The sequence below is a fragment of the Pelmatolapia mariae genome, linkage group LG15 (assembly GCF_036321145.2).
Source record: "Pelmatolapia mariae isolate MD_Pm_ZW linkage group LG15, Pm_UMD_F_2, whole genome shotgun sequence".
Taxonomy (NCBI): domain Eukaryota; kingdom Metazoa; phylum Chordata; class Actinopteri; order Cichliformes; family Cichlidae; genus Pelmatolapia; species Pelmatolapia mariae.
In genome coordinates, this window is record NC_086240.1 from 24,178,047 (window position 1) to 24,205,496 (window position 27,450).

The window sequence follows — 27,450 nt, forward strand, 5'->3', positions numbered from 1 at the left end:
ATTTAATTTTTTTAAAGAAAACATTGTATTAAATGCAAAACATATATAAATAATATCAAGTAAATACACTTTCTGCACTGAAGAGTCCTGAGTTTTGGGTCCTATTTCCCCACATCCCCACGGTCTGCCAGCGCAGTCCTTGACATAAATATATATCAGACTAAGTTAAGTTAACAGTTCATCTAAATATTTTAATACAACTTCTGGAGGCTTACTGCTGATTTTACACAGTGTAAAATAATGGGCGATGAATGGAGCAGCTACACACGTTTTTCACTCTACTTGAGCTCACTGTCTCGGTAACGGCGCCGGCTCTTTGCTTTTCTCGATGTGTAAACAGACTCCAGCTCCACGTTAAACTGTGGCCGCGTCATCATTACTGCTGCTGGTGTGTTCTCAGTGTTTCTGTTTAACACTCGTTTTATTCACATGCTCCTGAATACGTTTGTATTGCAACTGTGAGTTTAACGCCCACGTCTACATCTTTAACACACCGGCACACATAGCCGTGCATTACAGGAAGCATCAAAGCAAAGAATTTTTCCACAATGTTTTATAATCAACTCATTCGATTTAGTCTATAAATCCGTGCACCCTGAGGTTTGCTGCTAAGGAGTATTTTTATTTTAGAGTCAGTGATTGACATTGTTAATTTTATTTTACTTTTTTCCTTAGAAGTTTGCATCTTTTTTTGTTTCAGTATTTGTGTTTATGTTTTTTGAGTGTGTTTATGCATGTACAGTATGATCTCGTGATTTTTGTTTTTCAATACGTTTTTTTTTTAAATAAAATGTTTAAAAAATGTAACTGTCAAGAAAATAAATAAAACTATTAAATGTGATGATACACACGCTTTGTTGGGAGCCTTTATTTTGAAACGATCTTAACTGAACCGGAAGTTTCTTCCTTTGCCCCCGAAGTGGTTTCCGCTGGTGTAATGTTGGAAGAGCTAGGGGGTTAACGGCTGATTTTTTCTTGCATTTTGGAAAAAATAACTACGACTGTGTGTTTGAGGTCGACTTTATCTCAATACCGGAGTTAATGGTTGCTGTTCAGTAAGTTTATAACACAGATTAAAGCGAGAAAAGAGACATTAATGAGCTTCGAGCTAACGATTAGTCGAGGCGTCAAATATCCGCGACACCAGCGGCTGTAAACAACACAGCCGAGCTAGCTGTTTATTCACATCGTATTTTCACTGCTGTCGTTTTACTTTGCTGACTGAGTGTTTTTAACGTGCACTTTAAAAATATGAGATTTGACGTCAGCGGTGTTTGATTACAGAAGCCATTTTCCTTCAGTGCATTCCAGTTAGCATTTAGCTTCAGCTAATATAAGGTTAATGTTTTTCCGTCATTGCCTGTTTTGCTTTCGTTTTAACGTGTGCATTCCTGTGCCAGATGTAACTCTGACAGCCGTCGACCATGAGCAACAGTCACCCTCTGCGTCCACTGGCCTCCGTGTCGGAGATCGACCACATCCACCTGCTGTCGGAGCAGCTCGGAGCCCTGGTGCTCGGAGAGGAGTACAGCGATGTCACCTTCATCGTGGAGGGAAAGCGCTTCCCGGCGCACAGGGTCATCCTGGCAGCTCGCTGTCACTACTTCAGGTAAAGTTAAATGTCTCTTAGCCAGAGGTTGGCGCCTTTTTTAATTCCAGCCCTGAAACACCTGATATTGAGTAACATAAATACTAATTTTAACCGAAAAAAACTCAAGTTACGGTGACAAACTGGCAAATTTTTAAAAAAGAAAAGAAAAGAAAAAAAGACAGTACAGTGTTGTTTCACCCTGTTGATCATGTTACAACACCAAGTTTGTACAAACTCCTAGTTGGAAACAAAAAATCTTTAAGTTTTTAAAATGACTAAATTATTCAAAAGCTTCCTTTCCCAAATCTGTCTAATACAAAATATACATTTTTTAAATTCCTCTGTAGCATCACTTTATTTTTGCTTTTCCAGCTTGTATAGGTGTGAAATATGTTTTCCACTGAACAATGCCTGTTCAACAGTGGTTGATTGTCCAAGTCGTCTTTCTTGGGGCCTCACTGGCATCTTTTTCCATGTTTTTGTGGTCCTCATGATCTTATTGACACTATGCATGGTGGCACTGTGGTCTGGGTGTAGCATAACATACTCCACTCCCGATTGTCACTTTGATCTCTTACTAGTTCCACAACTCATTCCTCTTTTTAACTAGAGACCTTATGTTCCCTACTGCCATCGAATCCTGCTGGTGTAAAGAACTATCTAATCTGTCTAAAGTGCATCTCATTCAATGAGCAGAATTTAGATCTTTTGTTTTTTTGCGTGGTTTTGTTCATGGCAAAAAATAATAAAAAACAAAAATGTATACTTTTGCGTATTCTGCCTCCTTTAGGGCCCTGCTATACGGTGGGATGAAAGAGTCACAACCGCAGGCAGAGGTGTGTTTGGAGGAGACTCGGGCTGAAGCCTTTTCAATGCTGTTGAACTACCTGTACACGGGCCGGGCCAGCCTCAGTTCTGCCCGGGAAGAGGTGCTACTGGACTTCCTGGGCTTGGCTCACCGCTACGGGCTCCAGCCTCTGGAGGATTCCACATCCGACTTCCTCCGCACCATCCTGCATACCAACAATGTCTGTCTGGTGTTTGACGTAGCCAGCTTGTACTCCCTGAGCGCGCTCACTGCAGCCTGCTGTACCTATATGGACAGACACGCACCTGAAGTGCTGAATTCTGAAGGTTTCCTCACGCTCTCCAAGGTAAGAGTGATGGAGGAAGAACTGTAGTAGGTTTTGCAATTATTTCATTCTTGTGTTAGTCTTTATTTCTGTTAAAAATGTAGATGCAGTGACCTCTAGTGGTAGTTAGCAGAAGCTACAAAAGACAGTCAATACTGCTCAGCAAATGGCAACTGTTATCTAAGCAGGACTTCTGCATAGGTTAAAAATGTATTTTTACAGAAATCTGACAGGTATACATAAGTGATCTTAAATGAATTATTCATTTTTAATTGTGATTTATTCTTTTGGTATGGATCCAAGTCTTGTATCAGTCATGTATTACTAATAATATATTAAGTGAAAAGTGTTGTCACTTTCACCTAAAAACAGCTATATATGTTATATGCAGGGATAACAATGAAGTGTGTGTGTTTCTGAGAAAAGTAAAATCAAATAAGTTATCAATTAAAAAGGGATTTTGTTAAAGGCTTAAACCTTTTTTTATTTAACCCTAAAGAGACATGTAGACTCCTGCGTCCATCAAAACCCTAAAACAGAAGAAAGTTGCAGGCGTTATTAAAATCATTCGCATAATAAATAATCAAAGGGCTTATCATCTTCCTGGTTTTTATTCTTTGACAAGTCTGATTGTAAAACTAGTATTAAGCTGCCTTCTGTCTGTTTTTAACCATCTTGTATTTTAGTTTGGAGGAAAAAAACTATATTCATTAATTTTATTATATCATTCTGCCACACTTTTTTCTCTTTTACACAGTTTTTGATGTCATAATTTAGCCCAGAAAGGTCACACATGATGGTGAATTACCACCTCGAATCTTCTTAAAGGCAGTTAGTTTTTAGTTTAGTTACTTTTTCACAGATTAAACTTAAAAAAGCCATTACAGTAATATAAAATGTGGTTAAACAAGATAAGCTATACGCACTACATTTTGTGAATTTTTCTGGTGTGTTTTCCTTCCCTTGAATAATTTATTACCTGTGTCTGCAGAATGCTTTGCTGACTGTGGTCAGGAGGGACTCGTTTGCTGCCAGTGAGAAGGAGATCTTCCAAGCGTTGTGCCGCTGGTGCCGGCAACATGAGGACGGCGAGCACACTTATGAGGTCATGTCTGCAGTGCGGCTGCCCCTCATGACTCTGACCGAGATGCTGAACGTGGTGCGACCGTCTGGCCTCGTGAGCCCAGATGACCTGCTGGACGCCATTAAGACCCGGTCTGAAAGCCGCAATATGGACCTCAACTACCGGGGAATGCTCAGTCAGTCTTCTTTGTCTTTTGTTTGATTAGCATTCACATCAAGCTGCAGTTAAAAACTGTAATCTGTGAATATTTTTTGTTTTTTATCTGCTTCTTGAAAGCATTAATTTGTGCTTTTGTTCGTGGTTTCAAATCTTGGTTTTCAGTCCCTGAGGAGAACATCGCCACCATGAAATACGGCGCTCAGGTAGTGAAAGGAGAGCTGAAGTCAGCGCTGCTCGACGGAGACACCCAGAACTACGACCTGGACCACGGCTTCTCCAGACACCCGATCGAAGAGGACGGCCGAGCCGGGATTCAGGTCAAACTGGGCCAGCCGTCCATCATCAACCACATCCGCCTGCTGCTGTGGGACAGAGACAGCCGGTAAAATATTCTCGGCTCATCCTGGTAAAACAAACAATAAAAAAGTCCAAGCAGAGTGTGGGCCAATTAGAGCTGACTACATAGACGTGCTGCTTCTTAATAAAAAAAGACCAAAATGTGTATTTTAAAGCACATTATAGAGTGAAACTGATTTCTTATGCACTCGTATTTTTAACCTCCCTCTTAAACCTGAGGTGCTTTGTATACTTAGTGTCCTGTATGACTGTTACAGGTCTTACTCATACTACATCGAGGTGTCAATGGATGAGCTGGACTGGGTGCGTGTTGTTGACCACTCCAAGTATCTCTGCCGCTCGTGGCAGAATCTGTACTTCACACCCCGGGTTTGCAGGTAAACCAAACCAAAATTATATGGCTTCCAGTTATACCAGTGCTTATTAATCCTTGGCCTAAGCTATAAAATCCCATTCCATTTTTGCCATTTTTTTTTTTGGGCTTTGCACAAGGGGCTTATTTGTGCTCTGTCATGACTTGCCTTAATCTCGTGTATAATTAGGGCGTGTATTTGGGTTGCTACATGTAGTTAATTTAGATTATATCCTCACGGTGTACAAACTGCTTTGTTTGCCCGTGTGATGACAGAAGCATAAGTATTTTTGCATACCTCTCGAGCTGGCTGAGTTCAAATAGTGTTGTTGCCAGTAGCTGGTCTGTCCTTCCCAGACACACCGACGTGAAGTTGCTGACACTCCTGATTTTGAATAATGTGTTGCCATGCCTTTTAAAGATAATAGAGCCAAAACATTCAAATGGATGTCAGAAGATAGGACTAAAACTTGCCAGTAATGGGAATTACACCATCGTTCTTCCTCTAATAGTCTTAAATTCACCATAAAAGCGAAAATATAAGTAGATATAGTGATATGCTTGTTTGAAATTGATATCACCATCTAAAGAGAAACCTGAAACTGAGTTGTCAAAAGAATGTTTATTTAATTGGTACTTTGTAAAACAAATGCTTATGTTAATATTTGTGTTCTTGTGTTACATGGCCATGTTGTAAGAAGTTTTGTTCCTATTCAAAAAATACAAATTGTACTAAATGTGCTTCACTGTAGAGAAAAGCAGTTTGATGGAAAACTGTCTCTTTAATATAAAATACAATAAAATTCACTGGAATCAGATGATGAGCATTAATAAAATTAAAACGGTGTAAAAACATAAGAGGCAATAAAAAGTGTCAGTGTACTTTTGCTTATCTGAAGATTTTTAGATATAACCTGTTATTCATGTATTCATTCATTCATTTCCTGTGTGTTTCAGATATGTTCGTATTGTAGGAACACACAACACGGTCAACAAGGTCTTCCACCTCGTGGCTTTTGAATGCATGTTCACCAACCGCTCGTTCACCCTGGAGAACGGACTTGTGGGTAAGCAGCAAAATACTGACAGTCTGCACTGCATGTGTAGTTTTCAGTGTCTTTGTGTAGATAGAAAGGGTTTCATGTTTGTAATTTAAGCCTTTAACCCTGCTCGTAATGTCTGCAGTGCCCAGTGAGAATGTGGCCACTATAGCTGCCTGCGCCAGCGTCATCGAGGGTGTGAGTCGCAGCAGAAATGCCTTGCTCAACGGTGACACCCGCAACTACGACTGGGACTCGGGATACACTTGTCATCAGCTGGGCTCTGGGGCCATTGTCATCCAGCTAGCTCAGCCCTATTCTATCGGCTCACTGAGGTAATTGTGCATTAGCTTTGAGTTCAAACCTCAGCAGCTGTGATGAAGTCATTATTGTGTTACTTGTAATAAATCAAACGTTTCCATCACAGCTACAATAAAGTGTTTGTTTCCATCCAGTGACAAACTTTTATTTAAGCTTTTTTGTTGAATCGTATACAAGAAAAAGAAATAATTGTTGGAAAGATCAGAGCTGGAGAATTTTATTCTGCATGTACTGTACCTAATATCTATAAGTTATTAACAACAGCTTCTTATCATTGGAGTCATTTAAAAATCTGTGGTAAAATAGCATTAACACAGACAAATGTGTTCAGGCTGCTGCTGTGGGACTGCGATGAGCGCTCCTACAGTTACTACATTGAAGTTTCCACCAACCAGCAGCAGTGGACAAAAGTGATTGACCGCACCAGGGTAGCTTGTCGGTAAGTGGTTCACTTCTTCTTTTCTTACTTTCTGAATCACACCTTAAGCTACCGATGCTCTTCCAGTGTCTTTAATGGTTAAAAATGGAATCAGAGCCTTTATTTTATAATAAATGAAGGCTTTAAAGAACATGTTAATCTGCATTATTGAAAGAAGGATCCACAGTCGGCCTCTGTTTAAATAAATGTACCTGAAGTCTTTAACGAGAGGCCTTTGAGACCTCAGTGTTACCTGTTCCAAATACTATTTTCAATGAAAACTCTTGATTGCTATTAATTTTTTCATTGTTACATAATTTGACTAATCCGTGAACTCGACCCCAGCAGAGAAACTTGCTGATTTGTGTGTTCACAATCACTTTTCAAAGGCCTGTCTGATTATAGTCACCTTGAACCATCTGGATTCCATCTTTGTCTGAGAATAAACTTATAAAGATCTGTTTCTAATCCTGAAACTCTTGATTATTTTCATTTTCAGAAGATCTGTGTGTAAGTAGGTGCTGCTCTTCTAAGCCGAATATGAACATTCATAAATGAAAAGTTATTGACAAACACTTATGAAGCAGATCCTGAGGTCCATAGAAAATTTTCAGGGTCTTCTCTGGAAACTTTGATAATAACCAGAGATAAATCAGGATCTTTCTTATGTTCTTTTGTTTTTAATTGCTTTCTCTTACAGATCATGGCAGACACTGAAGTTTGATAAGCAGCCTGCTTCCTTCATCCGTATTGTTGGGACTCATAACACCGCTAATGAGGTGAAAGCATGGTTTGAAATGGTCGTCTGTGTTCATTCGTCTGTCTCTTTGTTCTAATGCTTTAGCTTTAGAGGAGCTGAAAGTTCTTTTTACATTGTAACAAACTTTTGGTAAGTTGTGCTTAATCAAGTAATTGTACAGCAAGTACTTTTCAAAAATCACTGGGTGGCTAAAGTAGCTGTTACAATCAGCTAAGTTAATAAAGAAACAAGAACAGAAAATTCCCTTTGCACCATGTAAGAAATTATGACTTAATTTACATGTTATTTAAAGACAAAAAAAGATCCACATTGAGCACATTCCAATAGTTGAGGTTAAACACTGTCTGCTAATGTTCTTTGTGTGTTTTTGAGCCAGTTGAAACTGGCTCAATGATTTCCTCCCAAAGTCAGATTCTGCCTTTCATACGGACGTCGCCCCCACAAGTTTGTCGAGTGTGGCGAACTTCGCAGTGCTAGCAGCGGTGGCCTTCTTCCTCGATAGTTAACATCCTCACACCTTTACAGAAAACAGTTAGACATTGAGTTGGGTGGTTATGTGCCAGTTTACTTGGACACAGCTTTATGTCCATTTTATGGATGTGGGCACCGCAGAGTCGTGTTGGTTAGCGTGGCCTTTGGTTCTTTATCTCGTCATGTCACAGAGAGAGAAAGAGAGAGAGAGGGATGCTGCGATCTGATGGGGCTGAAGATCTGGCAAGTAGCAGGTGGCCCCATAACATCTGAGAAACAGCCAGAATTGAATGATTAACCCTTTATAACCCAAGTATCATACAGGCCACCTACACCAGGAACTGTTTGAATTTTCTCTCCAGCCCAAAGGTTGAGGAGTTACAGTAACGTGAATTGCACATGGTAACGTGTAGGTGGAGCTGATTTTTCTGTCTTTGTTCAGACAGCAGTACCTTATGAGTGCTTTGTGCTGCTTCCATAAAACAAATGTCCCCATAAACAGGGGTGCACATAAGTGGTGTGCATTCGCTGTCAAAATAAAAGACGCGCACCAGATAAGACGTTGCAACGCGCATTTGCGTACATAAGATTTTCTGGAGGAGGACAGACATTTGTTTAGAACTCTTAAAGATGTCGAAGAAGCTCCTTTAAGCAATTACTTTGGTGTTCCTCCACCTCCAAAGAAATGTCAGAAGGAGTCCAAACCGGAAAAGAAGCGCGTATTCTCAGAAAAGTGGTTGCACCTGCGGACCACTTATGTGCACCCCTGCCCATAAAGCTCATTTTCTATTTTTTCTGAAACGGTTTTAATTTTGCAATTGTAAAATGAGCCCGGCGCCGGGCTGATGGTTTAAAAAAACAAAACCAAAAACAATCAAAGGGGTTAACTAGAGCTGGGCGATATAAGATTTTTTCATATCACGATATGTTTTTTTCATTTCAGGCGATAACGATATATATCACGATATAAGCCAAATAACTATATTTGTAAGATTTAAATGTGCCGTTGCTCACAAGTAAAATGTGAAATAATCTGCAGCTTGTTTTGATTTAAATATTTATTTCCCATAATAAGTTCAACAGGGTAGATGTACTTAAGGAACATGAGACTTCAGTTTCAGATAAATAAAGGCAAATATTGCAAACTACACAAAAGGCAGCCGCTAAAGCATTTAAGTTTCAAAATAGAACAAACAAAACAGACTACTAAATTGTCAATTCCACTTAGAAACAAAATATTAATTCTAAAAATAAATCTTAGTTTGTTTTACAGAAGAACAGACAAAATTGACTAACTTTTGTCAATATCAAATAAACTGAGAACTAAAAGAAAATTCTCAATCTCTCCTTGTTGTATAGCTTAGCTTTTCAAACAGTTTTAACAGTGACTTTAGTCTGACAAATGCCGAATGACGAATTAGCGCTTTCAGTCAGAGGTTGAGCATGCACCGGTTTATTGTATTTCCAGACTTGCTTTCGGCACAATTTACAGTGCACGCTACTCTGTTTTTTGTCAGACTTGAAATAGCCAAAATACCTTCACACTACGGAACTTCTATGGCCCTTCCGTTCGACAATCTCTCCGGCATTGGAACCATCATCGTTTTTCTCTTCGGTAACCTTCGCTCACGCTCTCGGTTGATTTTTCTCTAGTCGGCAAACTCATTTCCTTCATTACCTGGGCAGCCCGGCTGCAAAAACAAATACACATGTGCTCCTTGGCACTTGTGCTTACGTAACAAGTCACGTGACGTGACGCTGCGGCTGTGATTGGTTCGGCTCTGCGCTACTTAATTTGGATTGGCTGTTCTTTTTTTTCTTTTTTTTTTTTAGAGGACAAGAGAGATGAGGCCTATCGCAATAGTTTAATTTTTCTATCGAGAAAAAGTTATTTCGCAATACATATCGTTATCGTTCTATCGCCCAGCTCTAGGGTTAACTCACAGTGGCTAATTGTCGCTCCCATAATGATCTATTATATTAGACTAACTTTTGTCCAGTATCTGAGTTAAACAGTCATTTGTGTATCGATTTCTCCTTTACATATTTAACCCTGATCTTTCTGCAGGTGTTCCACTGCGTGCACTTTGAGTGTCCAGCCCAGCTGGACACCGAGGTCAGTGAAGGCAGCCCGGGTTTGGATTCTTCTGATTCTGGAGCTACTACACAGCAGCAACAGCAGCAACAGCAACAGCGACCTCAACGACCTTCACGCACACACAGCCTGCTGCCCACCCAGCCCTCTTCCTCCTCATCCTCTTCCTCTTCCCATCATTAAGAGCGTCCCCTTATTGGAAGATGTTGAGAGGAAGGAGAGTGGTGGGCGGGTGGGACCTCAGAACGCCATTTTGCACAGCCTTCATTGTTCAGACAGCACTGCTACAACAACACTGCTAAGGCGATCGTCTTTGTCATAATCCATAGTCCGTCTGTCATATGTGCAACATTAGAGACTGGTGTATTGGTAGCAACAGCATTTAGAGCTCCAGTCTTCCCAGTTTTGAAGCTCAACATTAGATATCATATCTCCTGCGTTTATATGAAGGTACTTTTTAGGAACTAAGACTCAAGTTTTATCCTTTAAAAAAAAATATGAAGGTGAAATCTTTCTCTAAAGGTTAGGCACACACTGAAGCATGTTTATACTGTATTATCAAAGAGCAGTAAGTCCATGGTGGGGGGTGGTATTTGAATTTTATGCATTAATCGTATGATTAATAATGAAAGTACTGTTGTTAAGCTATTTTTTTAAGGAACTGTCTTAAACTGACTCTACTCACTTTTCATACCATCACAGCTAACAGAGTAGAAGTTGAGTATTTTTCAAACTTTGGAAGTAAATAGTTCAAAGGTCTGTCAAAGCTGTCGAGCTAATGCATTAGGTGGCATTTCTATCCAAATGGCATTTAATCCAATTATCTATCTGCGTATTAAGTAATAGCTGTGGAGTATTTGATAGCAGGCACCCCATCTAAACTCTGCAGTGTGACCTTTTTTCTTTTTTTTTTTCTTCTTTTTTTTTTAAATAGCTTAAATTCATACCTCAATAATGACCTCACTAAAACGAACCGAGATTTAACTGAGTGTCTTAATTTAATATTTTAAGCACTTGAATAGGTTAGCGCACACACAAGATTAGGGAAATCAATTAGCTTGGGGGGGGAAAAATGGGACTTAGAGGACCAAATTTGGCTGCACTTGGGCTGCTGAAGTTTAACTTTATACTGTAGACACATGAGCAGCTTCCATCTGCACTTTATTTTATTCAAGTATACAGAAATAAGGGTTGTAGCTTGGGTCTTCTGACTGAAGTAGAGTACTGGAGTGCTGGATTTGGTATCTTGCGGTTTATTTTAAATTAATTTAAAATCTTTGTGGTTCTGGGTTGTTTTAGATTTCAGTTCTTTTGCATTTTTTTAATGAAGTGTCAGTGCTGTGTTTTCTTTGTGTCCTGATGTTGCACTTTTGCGTTATTTAAAAAGAAGAAAAAAAAATCATTTGTTGGAAACCCTTTGTTTGCTGTTACATAACCTGAAATACCTATCTACCTTAGGTGACTCACTGATGTTTCTGTAAGCTTTCTTTAGCCATCCCAATACATTTAAGACAACTACCCATTAGTTTGATAAGTCTTCCTTAATAACTAGAGAACAAAAATAGGGCTTTGTTCAGGTTGTACTCTCCATACCTTATCTAACTTTATGTGTACTTTTACTTATTTTCACCATCAATGTGTGACTGCATCTCACTGCCTCGTGTTCAATGCCTGTCAAAAATGTGATTACGAAAAACAAAAACAAAAAAAAGCCGATGTTGTTTGTTGATTTTTGTTTCTGTAAGAGGGTGACACACACCTGCTTGTCAGAATCGCTGCTGTTACACACAGTGAAGCTCTTTGATTCAAGCAATACAATAAGTCCACCTTTGGTTTTAAGTATTGAGAGCTTTTGTTACACACCAAATGGTGCTGATTGATAATCGTGTAACATTAATGGGCCGGGCACTGATGCCCCTCCAGCTTTGTGGGCAGTGTTAATGTGTACGGCTGCCTATGAAGATGTTATTGTCATAAAACTTTTTAAAATGTCACGTTTTGAAAATCAAAAGTTTTATTGTCTTGTTTTTGATGGTGAGAAAAGTTGCACTGTTTATTCCAGCTGGTAGGAAACTTACATCCAAGGAGTTTTTACAGCTCGTAGGACCACAGACTCGGTTACTAACCAGTATATACACTACTGTGAAACAGTACAAAGTCTTGAGACACCCCTCATTTGTTTATTTTGCTATGAAAGTAGGAAATAAAGCAATATAAGGGAAAAACATAGTTTGTACAATTCTAACCAGCATTAAAGTCAATATTTGGTGTGTCTAATATTTATTCTTTAACACATCCTGAACTCTCTTAGGCAGCTTTCTTGTAATTTCTTTAAGTCTTCAAGAAAATTCTCTTGGCTTTTGGGGGGACATTGAAAGTTCTTCTTTCCGTTCTGTTCTCTGTCAAGATGATCATACACTGAGGTCCAGGCTCTGGGAAGGCCATCCCATCACTGATTGGGATCATTGTCATGCTGAAAAGTTGAGCCAATCAGTTGTTTTCCAGGTGATATTACATGGATCAAATTCTGACCATATTTTTCTGCGTTTAGAATTTCATCAGTTTTGATAATATCACCACTGGCTGAAATGCAGCCCCAAGCCATGACAGACTCTCCCTTATGTTTTACATAGGGGGTAATAGATAATTTAATAGATAATGTTGTAACTCTCTCCTGACCTTCCATCACTCTCTAAGGCTTGTATAATATGGCATACCTCAGCCTTTTCTCCATTTCCCATCCCTAACAATGGTTTCTTGACAACAGCCCTTCAACAGATAATGTCTCTGATGAGGCTTTAGCAAACACACACACACATATATGTATATGTATATATATATATATATATATATATATATATATATATATAAATATTGCCAATCAAAGTTTTCCTTGTGCCTTTGTTGTAGATTCATCTAAAGAAATGGGAAATTCTGATGTGTCTTTGCGACAGCCATGGGTGACACTAGTGCAACAGGTTGCTAGTATGATAATGATAAAATTTCAAACTGGTTCTTTGCTATGTTGTCATCTCTAGAGAGTCATTGCGTTTTAATGAGTCATGGGTTGGTGTTAAGCTTGAAAAAACAGAAACAAAACATTCCTTTTAAATTTGTCAGGTGCGAGGACTGGACTGAGTGCAGAAGCAGGCAATGCCCAAAGAAAAACTTTGAAAGACCTCAGAAATCCTGGAGAAATATTGCTCAAGACCACCTAAAAATAGAGGTAACTCCGTGGATGGCAGTTATAAAGAAATGAGGGTTGCTCAAGACTTTTGCACAGTGCACTATATATTGGGGATCATTTTCAGTAAATACAATCTTTAACTGCATTTAACAGTAAAAACAATACAGTAAAGAAATGATGTTTTTAAGGCATCTCGTGCTGATGCTGCCTTCATGAGGTTCTTGAATAAAATTTGCTTTTACTTTTCTATTTCACTTATTCCCTTATAAATGTTTTTAAATATAACAATCCACATTTTCAAATACTCAAAAGACAATTCACAATATATAGAGTGTTAACTGTAGTTTTAAAACGTGTTGTTATTGCTTTAGTCCATAGCTTCATTGTTTTGCTTTACTCTATAGTACATCTATGGCTTACTCTTACTGTACAGTACTCGCTGTACACTTGCCTTTCCAATACTAACACTCAGGATTATTGAGAAAAGTAAACACGGCGACTCAGAAATGTTGGCATATGTGTTTATTCTGGATGTTTTCCGTGTAGTAGCGGTGTTAGTTCATACTGTTTTACCATCATTTCGTTGGCCAATATTGACATTTCTGGTTTGATGGACGCGTTTCCGGCCTAGCATACTTCATACCAGCGACGTGTGAATAGGGGTGGTCCTCAACTGTCAAGAGGGGAAGGCCTTGCTCAGTCTATTTATTTTTTATTTTTTCGCACCCTCCCACACATTTAACGTCGCCATAATTGTGTTTTATTCGTATAGGTGGACGGGCGGTGTTCATTTTAAGCTTTTTGGTGTCGACTGAAACACCGGAACGCCCCCCTCCAGTCGTCTGTCGGTCGTAAAGTCCGAACATCCAGCTGATTGCTTTGAGTGCTGTTCAATTATTCCAGTTCAAACTGAGCCGTTTCCTTTGACTTAACGGAAGGCTTTTTGTGGCTGAAGCGAGTTTGCCGACGCGATATTTATTTATTTTTTACCCCTTTGTGGACTTTCGGAGGAATTGGACAGCTATCGTTTTGTCTAATTTGAGCGTTGGAGGCTTTTTCTCATTGAACGACCAGGCCCCGGACTCATCCCCAGCCTCGCGTTTCCTTATCGGCTTTTTGTGTGTGCGTGTGTGTGTGGGTGCGCGCGCGTGTGGGTGCCTGTGTTTGTGTGTGTGTGTTGGAAGTCATGGGAGACACTAGTGAACGAAGCAAACCTCCGACTCTACCTCCCAGGTGTCCCTGCGGATTTTGGGGGTAAGTGTTAAACCTGATAGAAACCGGATTAAACCCGCTATCTTGAACTGAAAGGTAAATCCGGATGAAATGTGCTAAACGGGTTCAACTAGTCCAAACCCATTGTTGTTGTTCTGTTGTACAGGCCGAGGGTGGGGGGTTGGGAAGTTGGCTAATAAATAACCTCCTAGCTTGAAAACTAGCTTAATTTACCCCCTTTTTAGAGCTCTCACACTCTTTGTCGTCTCCTGTCGTGCCGGTTGTTATTTTCCGACCGTGCTTTACCGTTTTTAGGGCTATTTGTGAAGCCAGGAGATGACGTACCCGACATAGAAAATGATTTATTGCCAGCAGGTTCCTTTTAAACCTGCCCTGTTTTCGTCTACCACCTCAAAGGAAAGCTGGATTTAAATATTTAACACGCTACTTTTCTTAAACCTTAAAATTTAAATGTGTTGTTAAACTTATTTTGTCGTTTATTTTACGCCCCTCTTTACATTCGCTCTTGTCAAGAGGTGGATGTGTGTTGCATACCGGATGTGATTCACTGATATCGCCTGTGTTACCCCATAGGAAAAATGACTAACCTTTTTAAATGTATTTAGCAGTAACCATAAGAAGTGACTGGTTATTTCTCATTAAACGCATGCAATTCATTCCACCACATGACGGAAATAAAGTATGACAAGATTACTGCAATCTCATCAGTGGGAACCATAAAGCCCCCCCCCCCCCCCCACATTACAGAAGTATTGATAATTTCTTGTTCCTGTCTTCACCTGCTTTGAGGCAAATATCAATACAGAACATAGTCTTATGAATTGACATTTGATAACCAGCCCCTCTTCCCCAGCTGCCTCGTTTTCTGCTGTCCAGAAAGCAAACTGGAGGTGGCAGTAACCCACCTGTCAATGTCAGGTGACATGAATGGCAGCCTTGTGTGTTTATGGCCCAGCCTGCCTCAGCTCAGAATAACACCTGGTCGGGGGGGGGGTCTGCTGGCTCTCAGCACATGTCCCTAAAAGCCAAGGCTTCGTGAAAAGATTTCAAGGTTTTGTTCAACTATTTGCAGGATTTTACATCTTACTAAAAATATGGGGTGCAAACCTTCACCTTGTCAGTACTGATGATATTTACATTGTTTAAATTCTTTTTTCTTTTTCTTTTTGGTATCCCTCAGCCCCAAAATAACAACAAAAAAAAACCCCAACACAATCCAGGCAATAAAAAAAAATATCTGGATAATTAACTAGTGCAAGACTGACTTGATTCCAGTTGGTTGCACAATATACTGCTTAAGCTACTACAGAGTCTGTAGCACAGCACTACATAAATGATATAAAACTAAATCAATAGACAAATGTAAGCAGACAAAGTAATAAAATGATTATGAAATGCGACTATTGATTTAAAAACAAGCAAAAGCAACAATAATATAATAAAAAAGGCTAAGAATGTACATGTTAAATCCACAGAAGAAACAGACATTTAATAAAGTGGTTATTAAAACCAATAAGAGGACAGTAAAATGTTTTTAAAAAGTTAAAGGTAATAAACAGGGGAGAAATAAAATTAAATGAGAGCTGAGAGCAACACTATTCCAGGAAACAATATTTTTGCATTTATTATAAGTCCATAAAACAAATATATAAATAAGGTAAAATGATAATTAAGACTAGGAACTAAACTACCGAAATACAAATACTGGACTTTGATGCAGGTTTGCCAATATTATTCATACCAATATGTCCTTTAAGATGTCAGCTCATCAGGATTTAAAGGCATCGGTTAATTTTGGGTCCAAACCTGCACTAACTTGAGCAAAAAAAAGTCAAACCACAAGTGATTTCATTGATTACTTCTTTCAGATAAGGCGGTGCTATTCAATGGAAATCACCTGTTTGCAAAGGTTGGCTCCATGAGCTTATAAAGTCCACTTGTAAGCTCAGTAAAACATGCTAAGTAACTTCAGTTAATAATAATAAAAAAAAAATCATTAATAATGGCATTACATGAGCTATTATTGGTTGTAATTGCAGACAAACCTATCTCACAATGAGTTTTGATGAGCATACCTTTGATTAGGTTATAAATAACTGCAACCAAGATATGTTACAGCTAAAGTGCAGCCTGGAAGACATTAGTTTTAATCATATCAAACACTGCTTTTAAGTTTCTTTAATTTGTGGATACTTCAGAGTAGCTAATGTACAGGTTGATCACTTCTTATGAGCAACAGGATTTAAGAGGATGAGGTAATCGATTTAAAAATACTTTCTTTGAGTGAAGCCTTGTTCTTGGATTCAAGATGAAGGAATAGTTATCAGTCTGTGTTTGTTTTATCCTACTCTGCATGCTGCTATCAGATGAACAAGTTGCGTTTTGAGGACCTAAACAAAATATTTGACTTGGATGTGGCGCCTTTGTGCGGACATAATCAAGCTTTCCCATCTTGTCTCCACCTTGAAGCGTCACCTGGGAGCATAATGAAGTATATTTTGTCTGTAGAAGACTTGTTTTATCCTGTGTGGTTTATGTAGCAAAGAAAAAAGAAGCCATCTTATTTGGAAAATTTCAGGCTTTTAGTGATTTAAGCATTATTAAAGACTAGATGAGAATATTAAAATTGTCTCAAAATTGCATTTATTTATTTTTTTTGGCTTAGAGCGACTGAATTTGTCTGGTACTATCATTCACCTCTTTGCTTTCAGTATAAACAGTCTGTGCAGGCTTGTCCTTCTGTATTAGTCACCTAGCTCCTGTAGGAACAATGATATGAATACCCCACCAAGTTCCAGCTTGTGTACCATTGAGAGAACTCAGTGTGAACAGAAATGGCTGAGAACAAAGACATTGTGGTGGTATGGACATTGGAGAGAAGCCCAGAAGGTGAGGGAAAGACACACCTGTGGCAAAGGTCTTACCAACTGCCAAGAAAAGATTCAAATGACTAGTTTTAAAACTGTTCATTGTCTTTTGAATGGACTTGCAATGAAAAAACCTTAAGGTCACATCTAGGTCATTTTAAACTCTGTAAGAATATTTTCTCTGTCTATTCAAATCTTGACTATTCATGGCAAAAGCTTGTAAAATCACTTTTGTGTTTTTGTTGAAAGTTCTTAGTTAGGCTGTTACTCTGCAGCCATCAAAAAGATGAAAGGCAAAGAACAAATGGGACTGGTTAGTTTGTAGGTAGAACAATAAAATATCTGTAAGGTAAAAATCTGCAAGCATTACACTATCATGGACTCCAGTGCTGTCAGTCTCAGCCGTCCTTTGAGGCATGCAACAGCAAATGAAGGTTGAAGTTTAGGTTGACAATATATGCACAGTTTGCATATTCAAATGGGTTTCAAATGGGGGTTTGAGCATTGTAACAGCAGGTTACCTATTGTTGAACTTGAACCAAATATTAGTAAATTTGTAGCATAGTTTGTTCCCCTTTTTGACTACAGAAAGATCAACAGAAATCTACTCGAGTACGTAAAACCAGATGGGCGTAATTTGCCTTTAAGATGAAATGTTTGTCTCTCTGCTTGCAGCTTGCAGGAAACTAGTAATGCTGAAACAATCAAGGGAGTGACAGAAAATTCATCAGCAACAATAGCTTAACAGTGGGGAAGAATATCCCCTCTTCCAGCCGTGTGCTCCTCTTGTGCAGCAACCGTCTGCTTATCAATTTTCTCCCTTTTCTTTCAGTCTTACCTCGAAGCCAAGGCCCAATTTCTGAAATCCTGAGATTAAACCTTGGAGGAGATTATGAAAGATCATAGATTTAATGAGCTGGATATGACATAATTTTTATTTGAGATGTTGAAAAATGGATAAAGTCCTGCTATTATCTGATGCTGCACTCGATTTCAGAGTGGTATTATTCTTCCACATTTATGTTCACCTACTCTGCAGTAAATACAGGTATTAACCTGTGGGAGGAAAAGATGTTTATATATAGATGACTCCCATTAAATTCACATTTGGGAATTTGACATTGTTTCTTCTTTTATACATAAAGTTGAACCATAGATGGTTGAAATGTGTGGAAACAAACAGCAGGTCTGCAGAGGTTAAAAACTGACATTATCTCTCTTGTCTTTCCAGGTCCAGTAAAACAATGAACTTATGCTCCAAATGTTTTGCTGGTAAGTCACTTCTAAATGCACAGTATTTGTCTCGTGGGGGGAAATAACACGAGTAGAAGGAACTTCTTGTATTCTGGGTTTTCATTTGGATATCATTCAACAGCAAAGGAGGCACAGGACACAAATGGGTCCTGTTACACCTTGGGTACCTGACATCTTTCAGCAGCCAAAAACATCCCTCAGTTTACTGAATGTTTGCCAACTGCGTGACTTTTCTCCAAATGTAAAAGATTTAAAGTGGTGCTACTTTGCAATCAGAGGTCTTGCTTACATGCACGAAAGTAGGAACTCTACTTGGAGAATGAGCCAGACTTCTTTGTCCCTTAGTACAAGCCAGCTGGAAGCTGTATGAAAGAGACAGAACTGATAGCTATTCTGTTGCTTCTGATGTTCACTTTGGTTGTTTTGTCTGTAAATGTGGCCACAGGACACGCGTGGTCTTTCACTCAAATGTTGTGATGTTTTGTCCAATGAAGTTGTGGCTGGCTCAATATGTTCGTTGTCAAAAATAAATAAATTCTTTTGCCCCCACAGCAGGTACTCAAAGCCAATCACAGTGTTGTTTCTTTGCCTCTCTGGGTTTCAGTTTGTAGTAATGGTTAAAACAATAAATGATTTAAAGTTGCATTGGTGTATAAGGCCTGTTAACTGAAAAGGCTTGTTACCTGTGTCATTTTTAACATCAGTTGCCTCCAGAGTTTCACCTGTGCAGTTGTTGCTTGACTACAGAGTTAAGTCTATACTACAGAGATTCAAATCCCCATACCCATGCACGGATGGATGCATTTCAGCACCCCTGGGTGCTCCTGGGTGTGTCTTTGTCTTTGAGAGTTACTTGCAGCTGCTTACTTCTCACATATAAATGGCTGAAACTATTGGATGTTCATTTTCTCTTGGCGTGCAGAGGCATTCTCAGTGACAGCCTGACACACTGCTAGCAGCAGCTTGAGGCTAGGTGTGCCAGCAGATTTCAGTTAGGAATGTCAATAATGCTAAGGAGTCATTCTCAGAAAACGAAAGAACCCATAAAGCGCCTCACTCCAAAATGATGTATTTGCCATTTGGAGGAAAACGGTGAAAGTTAGGAGATAATTGCTTCCATAAAGGATGATGAGATTCCATAAAATTTTCTTAATTTGCTGGGAAGATGGTAGCTGTTCTCTGAGGGCAGATTCGGGAAACAGACTTATCTTTGTCTGTTTCTCTGGTTACTGCATTCACTGTTTTGCTTGGAAGCTTTCTAAAACATAGAAAGTTTCATTTTTCTCCAGCATGATAATTGCACAAGAGAAAAATGCCCAGTTAAAGTTTGAAAATGTCATTGTATGAATTAAGCTGTCCCAATGACTTCTCCAGTCTGGTTCAGGTGGATGAGGGTTGAAGGTGATCCGCAGCCCTGTCGGTGGTCATAGCAACCAGTGAGCATGGTAGACAGTGAGGACCTGAGGGCCCGGCTGTGTGTCTAGCATCACAGACAGCAGTAATGCTTAGAATAGACTCGATACACACAAGTATGGAGGCTGAGCAGAAGTGGGTTAGCCCACATGTGGAGGTGAAAGTAAAATCTAGGCTGGCCTCCCACACCTTCCCCTGCGGGGAGAGGGTGGTGGTGGTGGTGGTGGAATAAAGACAAGAACCAGCTCAGTCGTGCAAGGTGATTTTTATCTTTGTCTCACTGAGTCACGTTTCACTTGGTAAAGTTAACTGATAGCCACATGGTAATGGAGTTTAGAGATGGTTTGTACTTTCATGCAGGCTGTTTTTTAAGGTTAAAGTTCTATTTTATTTTATTTTTATACACACATGGTAGTTATGAAATGATCAGTCGCAGAGAGATGGAGATGGCGCATGCTGCAACCAGTGATTATTTTGATTGTTGGTTAATCTGTGAATATGCAGATTAATCAACCATAAAACAAAACAATATGCAACAATGGTGGAAGCTGCTTATCAAAAATTACCATAGAAGGAAAATAGAGGCATAGATGGCACCAATCTTAATTATTGGTAGCAATGCTGAATGCTTTGGAAGGTATTCAGTAAATTATTGCTGATGAAAGAAAGTTTAATATGTTTTTTTTTTTTTTTTAAAATGGTGGCGACTATTTGTCACAAATACAGCGTGGCATGTTAAAAAGCCAGAATATTAATTTGAGCACAGTTTTTACAAGATGCCTTTTAATCAGTGCACTGGGCTTTGATTGTTTTAAGTAATCGTGTAATTGACTTTTTGGGATGAAATCGTTTCCTAGAGTTTTGTCTGTTTGCTGGTAATTTAATTTAGATGTGTTTCCATCTACAGTGTAAATGCAGATCTTTAAAGCAGCTGACCGTCAGCTGTTATTGACTTTCCTCAAATGCACCGATAAGGAAAGAGTCAGATGATTGCTGAATTCAGTGGACGCTCCATTTTCAAGTCTCTGCTAAAAGTTATAGGTGTAATGGGAGGAGAGAGCCATAAACACTGAGGCGCTCTGGAACATGATGTTGGGGAAACTCTGCTCACAGTTATATTTACCAAACAGCCGATGCATTATAGTTTGACAGACAGGAAAAACTGGGATACCAAAGGAAATGGTCAGGCAGAAGATAATAACATATGAGAGCTCTGTCAGGGTGGAGGACTAACTCACTATTTCACCAAATGTTTTCTTTTTTGTCTTTAGGTTGACTTGATGGTTTTAGTTTAAATATGTACCTCCCACATATCACTGTTAAATTGCCTGATAACTCTTATACACTAATTTTGATGTATTTTTCAGCTACATGAAACCTTTTACAGATGTTATAACGGGAGATCTGGGGTGCACAGTGCCTATACCACACTCCATAAGTCTAGAGTTGTCTGTTTGACTCCCTGTCCTATCTCCTCTTGTTTTTATTTTCCTGTCCCTCCCACTGTTTGTATTTTCCCTGTCCTCTTTTTTTTTTTGCGCATTCCTGTCTACTCCCTCACTCGCTGTCCTTGACCACAGACGTCCAAAAGAAGCAGCCAGTCGAAGACTGCACCCCCAAGCCCATCCAAAGCACCGGGAGTAGCCAATCGCCAGTTTTCAGTAGCGAGATGAGCAGTAGCAGTAGCCAATCCCTATCATTGTTGCCGCCCTCAAGCTCCGAGCAACTGTCAGCTGAAGAGCCCTTACCCGTGTTTTCCAGCACGAGGGAAGGTAAGCCTGGTCAGCCCGGTCAGCCCATGACTTCACACTCACCCTGTTCTGTTTTTAAAAACTGACTTTCAGGAGAGCAAACTTTCCTAAAAATGTGGAAGCAAAAGGTTAATGGTCACAGTAGACTGAAACTTTTGCTTAATTTAACGGTTAAGTATTTCTCAAAGAATTGATGGATGCAGAGCAAGCTGTTTGTGGCAGTGATGATAGAGTCTGGACTGACTGTTCTTTTTCTTTGTCAAGCACAGGAAGATGCAGAACATGGCTGACACAGGAGTGCAGCACTGAAACAAAGGAACATAATGAAATATGAAGTTCATTGCAGAGCTCATAAAATCCCTCATGTAGGAATTCTCTCAACTATCGTGGACCTCAAGACTACGTTAAATGTCATTCTTTTTAGATGAAGCAGTATGATGTCTCTGTGGTTTGGAACAGTTTGTGCAGGCATAAATGCTGCTGTGCAGCCTTTTCAGTCTTTAAATAAGTACTGGATGAATCTGTCTGTGGGTTTTGCTTTTAAAACATAGAAAAGGCAGCAGTAGTAATTCTCTAGTACAAAGTGGCACATGGTACAAGGAAAACTTCAATCTCGAGTAGAAAACACAGTTCTCTGCAAAAGCCTCTGACTGTTCAGATCTGTATGACCAGATCCTATACTACATCAACCACAACATTAAAACCACCTGCCTTATGGATGTCAGCTGTTCCCTTCTAGGGGTGACCTGTAGGGACGTTAGCCAGAGCGCTTTGTTTTTGACAGTTGTGGTGATCTATAGATTTTTCTTGATCAGATGCATTTCATACATGTTTAATCCGATCAGGTCAACACTTTAGGCTCTTCATCATATTCTTTGAGCAGTTTTTGCTGTGTATCAGAGCTCTTCTCCTTGCTGGGGTAGATTCTGCCGTCACAGAGTATTAGAAGTGGGGAAACTGTACGTACAAGGGTGGAAAGACTATTAATAAAGACCAAGAACCAAGTTTTCCCCAGTAGGATGTTGCATTATAACAGAATGATAAGTTTATTCACGTCATAGGTTAGTGGATTCAATGTTGTGGATGATTAGTGTGTGTTGGTCTATAGCAGACTGTCAACAATAATTACTTAATATAATCTATTTTGTAAATTGCTACTTTTTAAATCTTTTTTTGGATGCTTTGGGACAGAAATGAGCGTACTCTGAATGCTGTCTGGGCTCCTGCTTAAATATAAGAAAGGGGTTCAGAGTGGAGTTGCTCTTCTGCATCAAAAACGGCTAATTGAGATGTTTTGGGCCTCTGATTAGGATGTCTCCTGGAGGTCTCCTAGGTAAATGGTTTCAGACATACCCAACCAGGAGCAGACTCTCAGGGCAGAGTCAGGACATGTTGAAGTGATTATATCCCTCAGCTGTCTCAGGAACACCTCAGAGAGCTGGAGGCGGTGGCTTGGGACTACTGCTCCTATGATCCAGACTCGCATAAGCAGTAGAGAATATAGATAAATGTTGTTCTTAACACATTTCTAAGTTGTAGAGTTATACTTGCTTTCATCTGGAGTCATGTTTCTTACCATGTGACAAACTTCAGTATTAGTTTTCCTCTTGGTCTCCAATCCAAGTCTCTCCACCAGCACATTAACTCAATTTTTACCCACCTTTCGCTTGACTGAGTTTGCTGGTAACTGTGTCTGTCTGCTGTTTGATGCTGAGGTGATGTACAGAATCGTTCCTAAACTCACTATTAAGAGCTCAAAATGCACTTTTCCATACATACATCTTTGTTTTGTATCATTTGTAAAATATTGTTTTGGTTGCTTAAAAATCAAATTTAAAAATCCTTGAAATGTTCATTTCATTTGTTTTGACATTGACATTGTTTTTGAAAAGGTCAAGCTGGTTTGGATGAAGTGAATATATGGCCTGCTGAAAAATGTTAGAACATCTATAGAATAATGTAATGACTAATAGTTTAAGTATTGACATTTCAGCTTCAATTTCAAATGATGAAGTTGTTTTTATTTTAAGCATGGTACACAGTACAATCGGTACATGTGGCATTATTTTCTGGTAGGTTTTCTTTCCTCGGAGTGGATGTTAAAGGAAGGAGGTCATTCCACGTCGTGTCTCACTCGCCTTTTATTCCTCCACCTGTAGGTGTGTCGTCCACAGAAACAGCCCAAGGCACACTCTGCACGCCCACAAAACGTCCACGAGAATCAGGTACCGCCTCTTCCTCTTGCCTTTTAGCGCCGCACAACCTCTGACATGTTGAGCGCTAAATCTTTAACCCCGGTGTTTGTTTCCAGCCTCGGGCTCGGAGAGCGAGGCCACACCAGAGAAACGACCACGGACAGAAGAGAAAGAAGGGAGCGGCGAAGAGGCCCACGGGACGCCCAAGCAGAAGAACCGTCGGCGCTGCTATCGCTGCCAAACCAAACTAGAGCTGGTGCAGCAGGAACTGGGATCCTGTCGCTGTGGTCAGTATCATCTTTGAGACACATGCCACTGTATAAGCAAAGATGGTCATCAAGCTTGAATGCTGTATTTTGGTTTGCTTCAGTCTTTTTTTTTCTTTTCTTTTTTCCACTGACTAGGTTCCCCTAATGATGTTTTTTATTGCATAAATAAGCACTGTAAACTCAACAGGGGGCTGGATAATGACTGAGTTTGGCTTATGGCATCTTTGTCAAATGTTTGCATATAAATAATGTGGGAAAACTATAACATCAGAATCACTCACATGTACAAATTACAGGTAATGCACATTCATCCTCTTAAAATTGTATAAAGAAAATAGCACAGACCTGCTTTAGAAACGGGGAAGAGGTCTCTTTTCCTATGTTCTTATTTAACAATAAGCTTGGCAAAGTAAAATTAAATAAAACGTGTATTGGGGTCACTTCCTACCTCACCAGCTTCTCTGTTTGCCTCCCAGGCTACGTTTTCTGCATGCTCCACCGTCTACCCGAGCAACACGACTGTCTGTTCGACCATCTGGGCCGCGGACGTGAGGAGGCCGTCCTCAAGATGGTGAAGCTGGACCGCAAGGTGGGCCGTTCATGCCAGCGCATCGGGGAGGAGTGCTCCTGATTGGCCACAGAGTGAGCAGCCATCCAATAAAACAGGAGCTTACAAAGAGGAGGTGGTGGTAGTGGTGTTGATGGAAGGAGGTCTAGGAGAATTGACAAATGGGGTAATGGGAGGGGGCGGGTGGGAGGGGGGAGAAGAGGAGGAGGGGATGGGGCATGGTTGTAACATCCTGCATCTTACCCAACGATTCTGGATCTGAGCTTAAGGCCACCCTGTTGAAGTCCTGGTTTCCTGCCTGGAGCGTCTGTTCGGACTCTGCTCGGGGCCAACAGGGGGCCGCCTGGTGGCTGTTCTTCAGAGCTACGTTCAGTATCGCATGTTCTCACACACAGCCTTAACCCCACCTGTCTTCAGAGGAAGGACACCACAGAGACGGATCCAGTCAGTCGTATGTCATGCACAGTTCTTCTGTGCCTTGCCCCGGTTTCCTCCTCTTTACTCAGTCTTTTTTTTTTTTTTTTTTTTTTTTTTTTTTTTTTTGTTCTCTTTCTTTTCAGTACAGGAAGTGAACTGCTCTAACGCTCAGCTGAACTGATCCATTTGGATTTTTTTGAATTCTACAGAGTTATTTGTTTTATTTTGGTTTTTTCCCCCCATTACCTGGTCGCGGATGAGGGGTCTAGCACTATCCCACGACCACTCCTCAGGTCGTCATCAAGGGGTCGGGGTATCAAACCTGTAACCCCACCTTCCTCTTCTTCTTTTTTTTTTTTTTTTTTTTTTTTTTTTTTTTTTTGGTCTTTCTTCCACCCGTGTTTGGACCCATGCACGGCATCACTAACCAGTTGTGCTCATGCATGGTTCTAGCAACAGTGTATTTGTGCAGGTTTTGAGCGTGTCATTTGGTAATGTGATGCAGTCCAAGGACGCTGCCATGGTTCAGTCCTTTTTTCTTTTCTTTTTTTTCCCTCCTGTGTGGCCGTTACAGTGATTAGCTCTGTTTTTACTGCTTAACCACGGTGTCGTGGAGGACAATACAGCCGATCCCTGCCTCTGCTCACAGACTGTTGGGAAAAAGGAAAAATATAAATAAATAAAAAAAAATAGACAAACACACTAAATGGACAAGAGACACTCAGATAAATCCTCTGTGTAGCAGTCCCTCTTCTCCCTTCTCCCTCCCGTTTTTCAATTTACTGAGTGGTACTGTTGTTCTTGATACATAAAGGGGAAGACGACTGAATTTTTGTATTCAAATGAAGAGTTCTTCACCAAAATGCCATATATTAATTTAGAAAAACAAATATCTGAACTATAACTGAGTCTCCATAGCTTCTCACTGAGTATTTATATTACTACCTTTTATTTTGCGATTTGTCTCTTTGTAGGTAGGATAAATTGGGGATTTATTTTCAGCTTTGAGATGTCTCTTTGGAATATAATTCTTAAAATATTATTTCTTTACTTTTTTTTTTTTTTTTTTTTAATACTGATTGCCATCCAGAACATCATTTCAGAGAGCGAGATGATTTAGTTTAAATCTGTGATAAATGTCCACCTAAAACATCAAATAAAACTTCTAAAGTAAAAAAGGGCAAATGTTGGATGGGTTTGAAAACTGTTTGCCTTTTTGTCAAAGTAGCCAATTGTAAGACTTTAAGAACTGAATACACTGCTTGTGGCATTGTTTGTTTGTTTTCTTACCACATATTCAAACTGACTCTGGTGTCTAGTGAATGTTTTGGCTGCAGAAATATCATGCGAATTCTGAAATTGAGTGGTTTTCCCCTTTCCTCATACGTTTTTGTTTTTTGTCATTGTTTCCAATCCTACTCCTAATCAGCCTACTCAGTCTGACTGCTTGGACTTTGTGCTGTGCATATTGTTCAGTTACATGTTTCTTCCTCCTTATCTAAAAGGACTGTTCTACCAAAATCAATGTTTAGTTTGTGATGCTGCAGAAGTTGACGTTTTTCTTCTTTTTTTTTTTTTCTTTTTTTTTTTTTTTTTAAGCTCGAGGTGTGAGTGCAACAAAATAAAGACGTTGTGGTTTATTTAAAACAAATTCAGAATCTCCATTTATAAAAAAAAAAAAGAAAAAAAAGAGAAAAAAAAGCAATCTGCAGCTTTATCACACGTGCGTTGATGACGTTACCGTTTCAGTTTTTCAATTTGGAGAAATAGCAGCAGGTCTCTTTGAACGGCAGGAAAATTAGAAGGCGTCGTCTTTTGCAAAATAACTCCATAAAAGTTGATTTGGGTTGAAAGCCTTTAGAAAAACCACTTAACTATGCTAATCCTCACAAGTCACGGTTTGTTCTGTCCCTCATCACTCCCCACTCCTGCTGTCTTCTCCAGTGAGAACAGTGAAGGACGAAGGGTTTGTTGGCTGATTCTTATTTTATTTTTGAAAAAGTTTTTTTTTTCTTTGAGTGCTAATGAGAAATGGAAAAATCAAATTATCTTTCTGTACCTTTTAAAGGAAAAATTTATTTAACCTTATATCAGTTTGAGTTACTTACACCCTAGCATAGAGTGACATATTTAGTTAAATGTATAAAAATGCAAGAACATAATTCTGTCCTATCTTCTCATTTTAATTTTATCGTGTTCCATTTTCTGCCGAGGAAAATAAACTGGATTAGAGGATATGATGTGTGTCTTTTATTGTTGGATCACTATATGTTGGTAATTATTTTTCTCTGCATAAATCACCACTGACATCAGAATCCAAATTAAGAATCAATAATTCAGTTTTAACTTTGTAATTTATTACTAACACTTACCCTGTTTTGATTTTTTAAAACTATTTTTTTTTAAATCTATATCTCACACTACCAGAATGGGAACCACAAAGAGGAAAGCTCCAACCACAAAATACTCGTAGAGGGTCAGGCAAGTCTTGAGTAGTCAGCTGAATGGGAAGTGC

At 39.5% G+C, this 27,450-nt stretch overlaps 2 protein-coding genes across 2 annotated transcripts; both read left to right on the forward strand.

Annotated features, from left to right (window-relative positions):
* Positions 1-920: 920 nt before the first annotated feature.
* On the forward strand, positions 921-11,792 carry btbd9 (BTB (POZ) domain containing 9). Its single transcript, XM_063495731.1, has 11 exons — positions 921-1,055; positions 1,401-1,609; positions 2,382-2,745; positions 3,716-3,983; positions 4,130-4,349; positions 4,582-4,701; positions 5,634-5,743; positions 5,862-6,051; positions 6,369-6,476; positions 7,156-7,234; positions 9,755-11,792. The coding sequence occupies exons 2-11, from the start codon at positions 1,425-1,427 to the stop codon at positions 9,962-9,964; spliced, it is 1,854 nt and encodes a 617-aa protein (XP_063351801.1). The 5' UTR covers positions 921-1,055; positions 1,401-1,424; the 3' UTR covers positions 9,965-11,792.
* Positions 11,793-13,667: 1,875 nt separating this feature from the next.
* On the forward strand, positions 13,668-24,679 carry zfand3 (zinc finger, AN1-type domain 3). The gene is made up of 6 exons (XM_063495218.1): positions 13,668-14,222; positions 18,300-18,340; positions 21,316-21,507; positions 23,646-23,711; positions 23,798-23,968; positions 24,427-24,679. The coding sequence occupies exons 1-6, from the start codon at positions 14,155-14,157 to the stop codon at positions 24,579-24,581; spliced, it is 693 nt and encodes a 230-aa protein (XP_063351288.1). The 5' UTR covers positions 13,668-14,154; the 3' UTR covers positions 24,582-24,679.
* The last annotated feature ends 2,771 nt before the right edge of the window (positions 24,680-27,450 follow it).

Coding starts and splice junctions, on each gene's coding strand:
- btbd9 (XM_063495731.1), top strand. CDS start 1,425: ATGAGCAACAGTCACCCTCTGCGTCCACTGGCCTCCGTGTCGGAGATC. Junction 5,744..5,861: donor CCTGGAGAACGGACTTGTGG/GTAAGCAGCAAA, acceptor TAATGTCTGCAG/TGCCCAGTGAGAATGTGGCC. Junction 7,235..9,754: donor CTCATAACACCGCTAATGAG/GTGAAAGCATGG, acceptor ATCTTTCTGCAG/GTGTTCCACTGCGTGCACTT.
- zfand3 (XM_063495218.1), top strand. CDS start 14,155: ATGGGAGACACTAGTGAACGAAGCAAACCTCCGACTCTACCTCCCAGG. Junction 18,341..21,315: donor ATGCTCCAAATGTTTTGCTG/GTAAGTCACTTC, acceptor CCTTGACCACAG/ACGTCCAAAAGAAGCAGCCA. Junction 23,969..24,426: donor ACTGGGATCCTGTCGCTGTG/GTCAGTATCATC, acceptor TTTGCCTCCCAG/GCTACGTTTTCTGCATGCTC.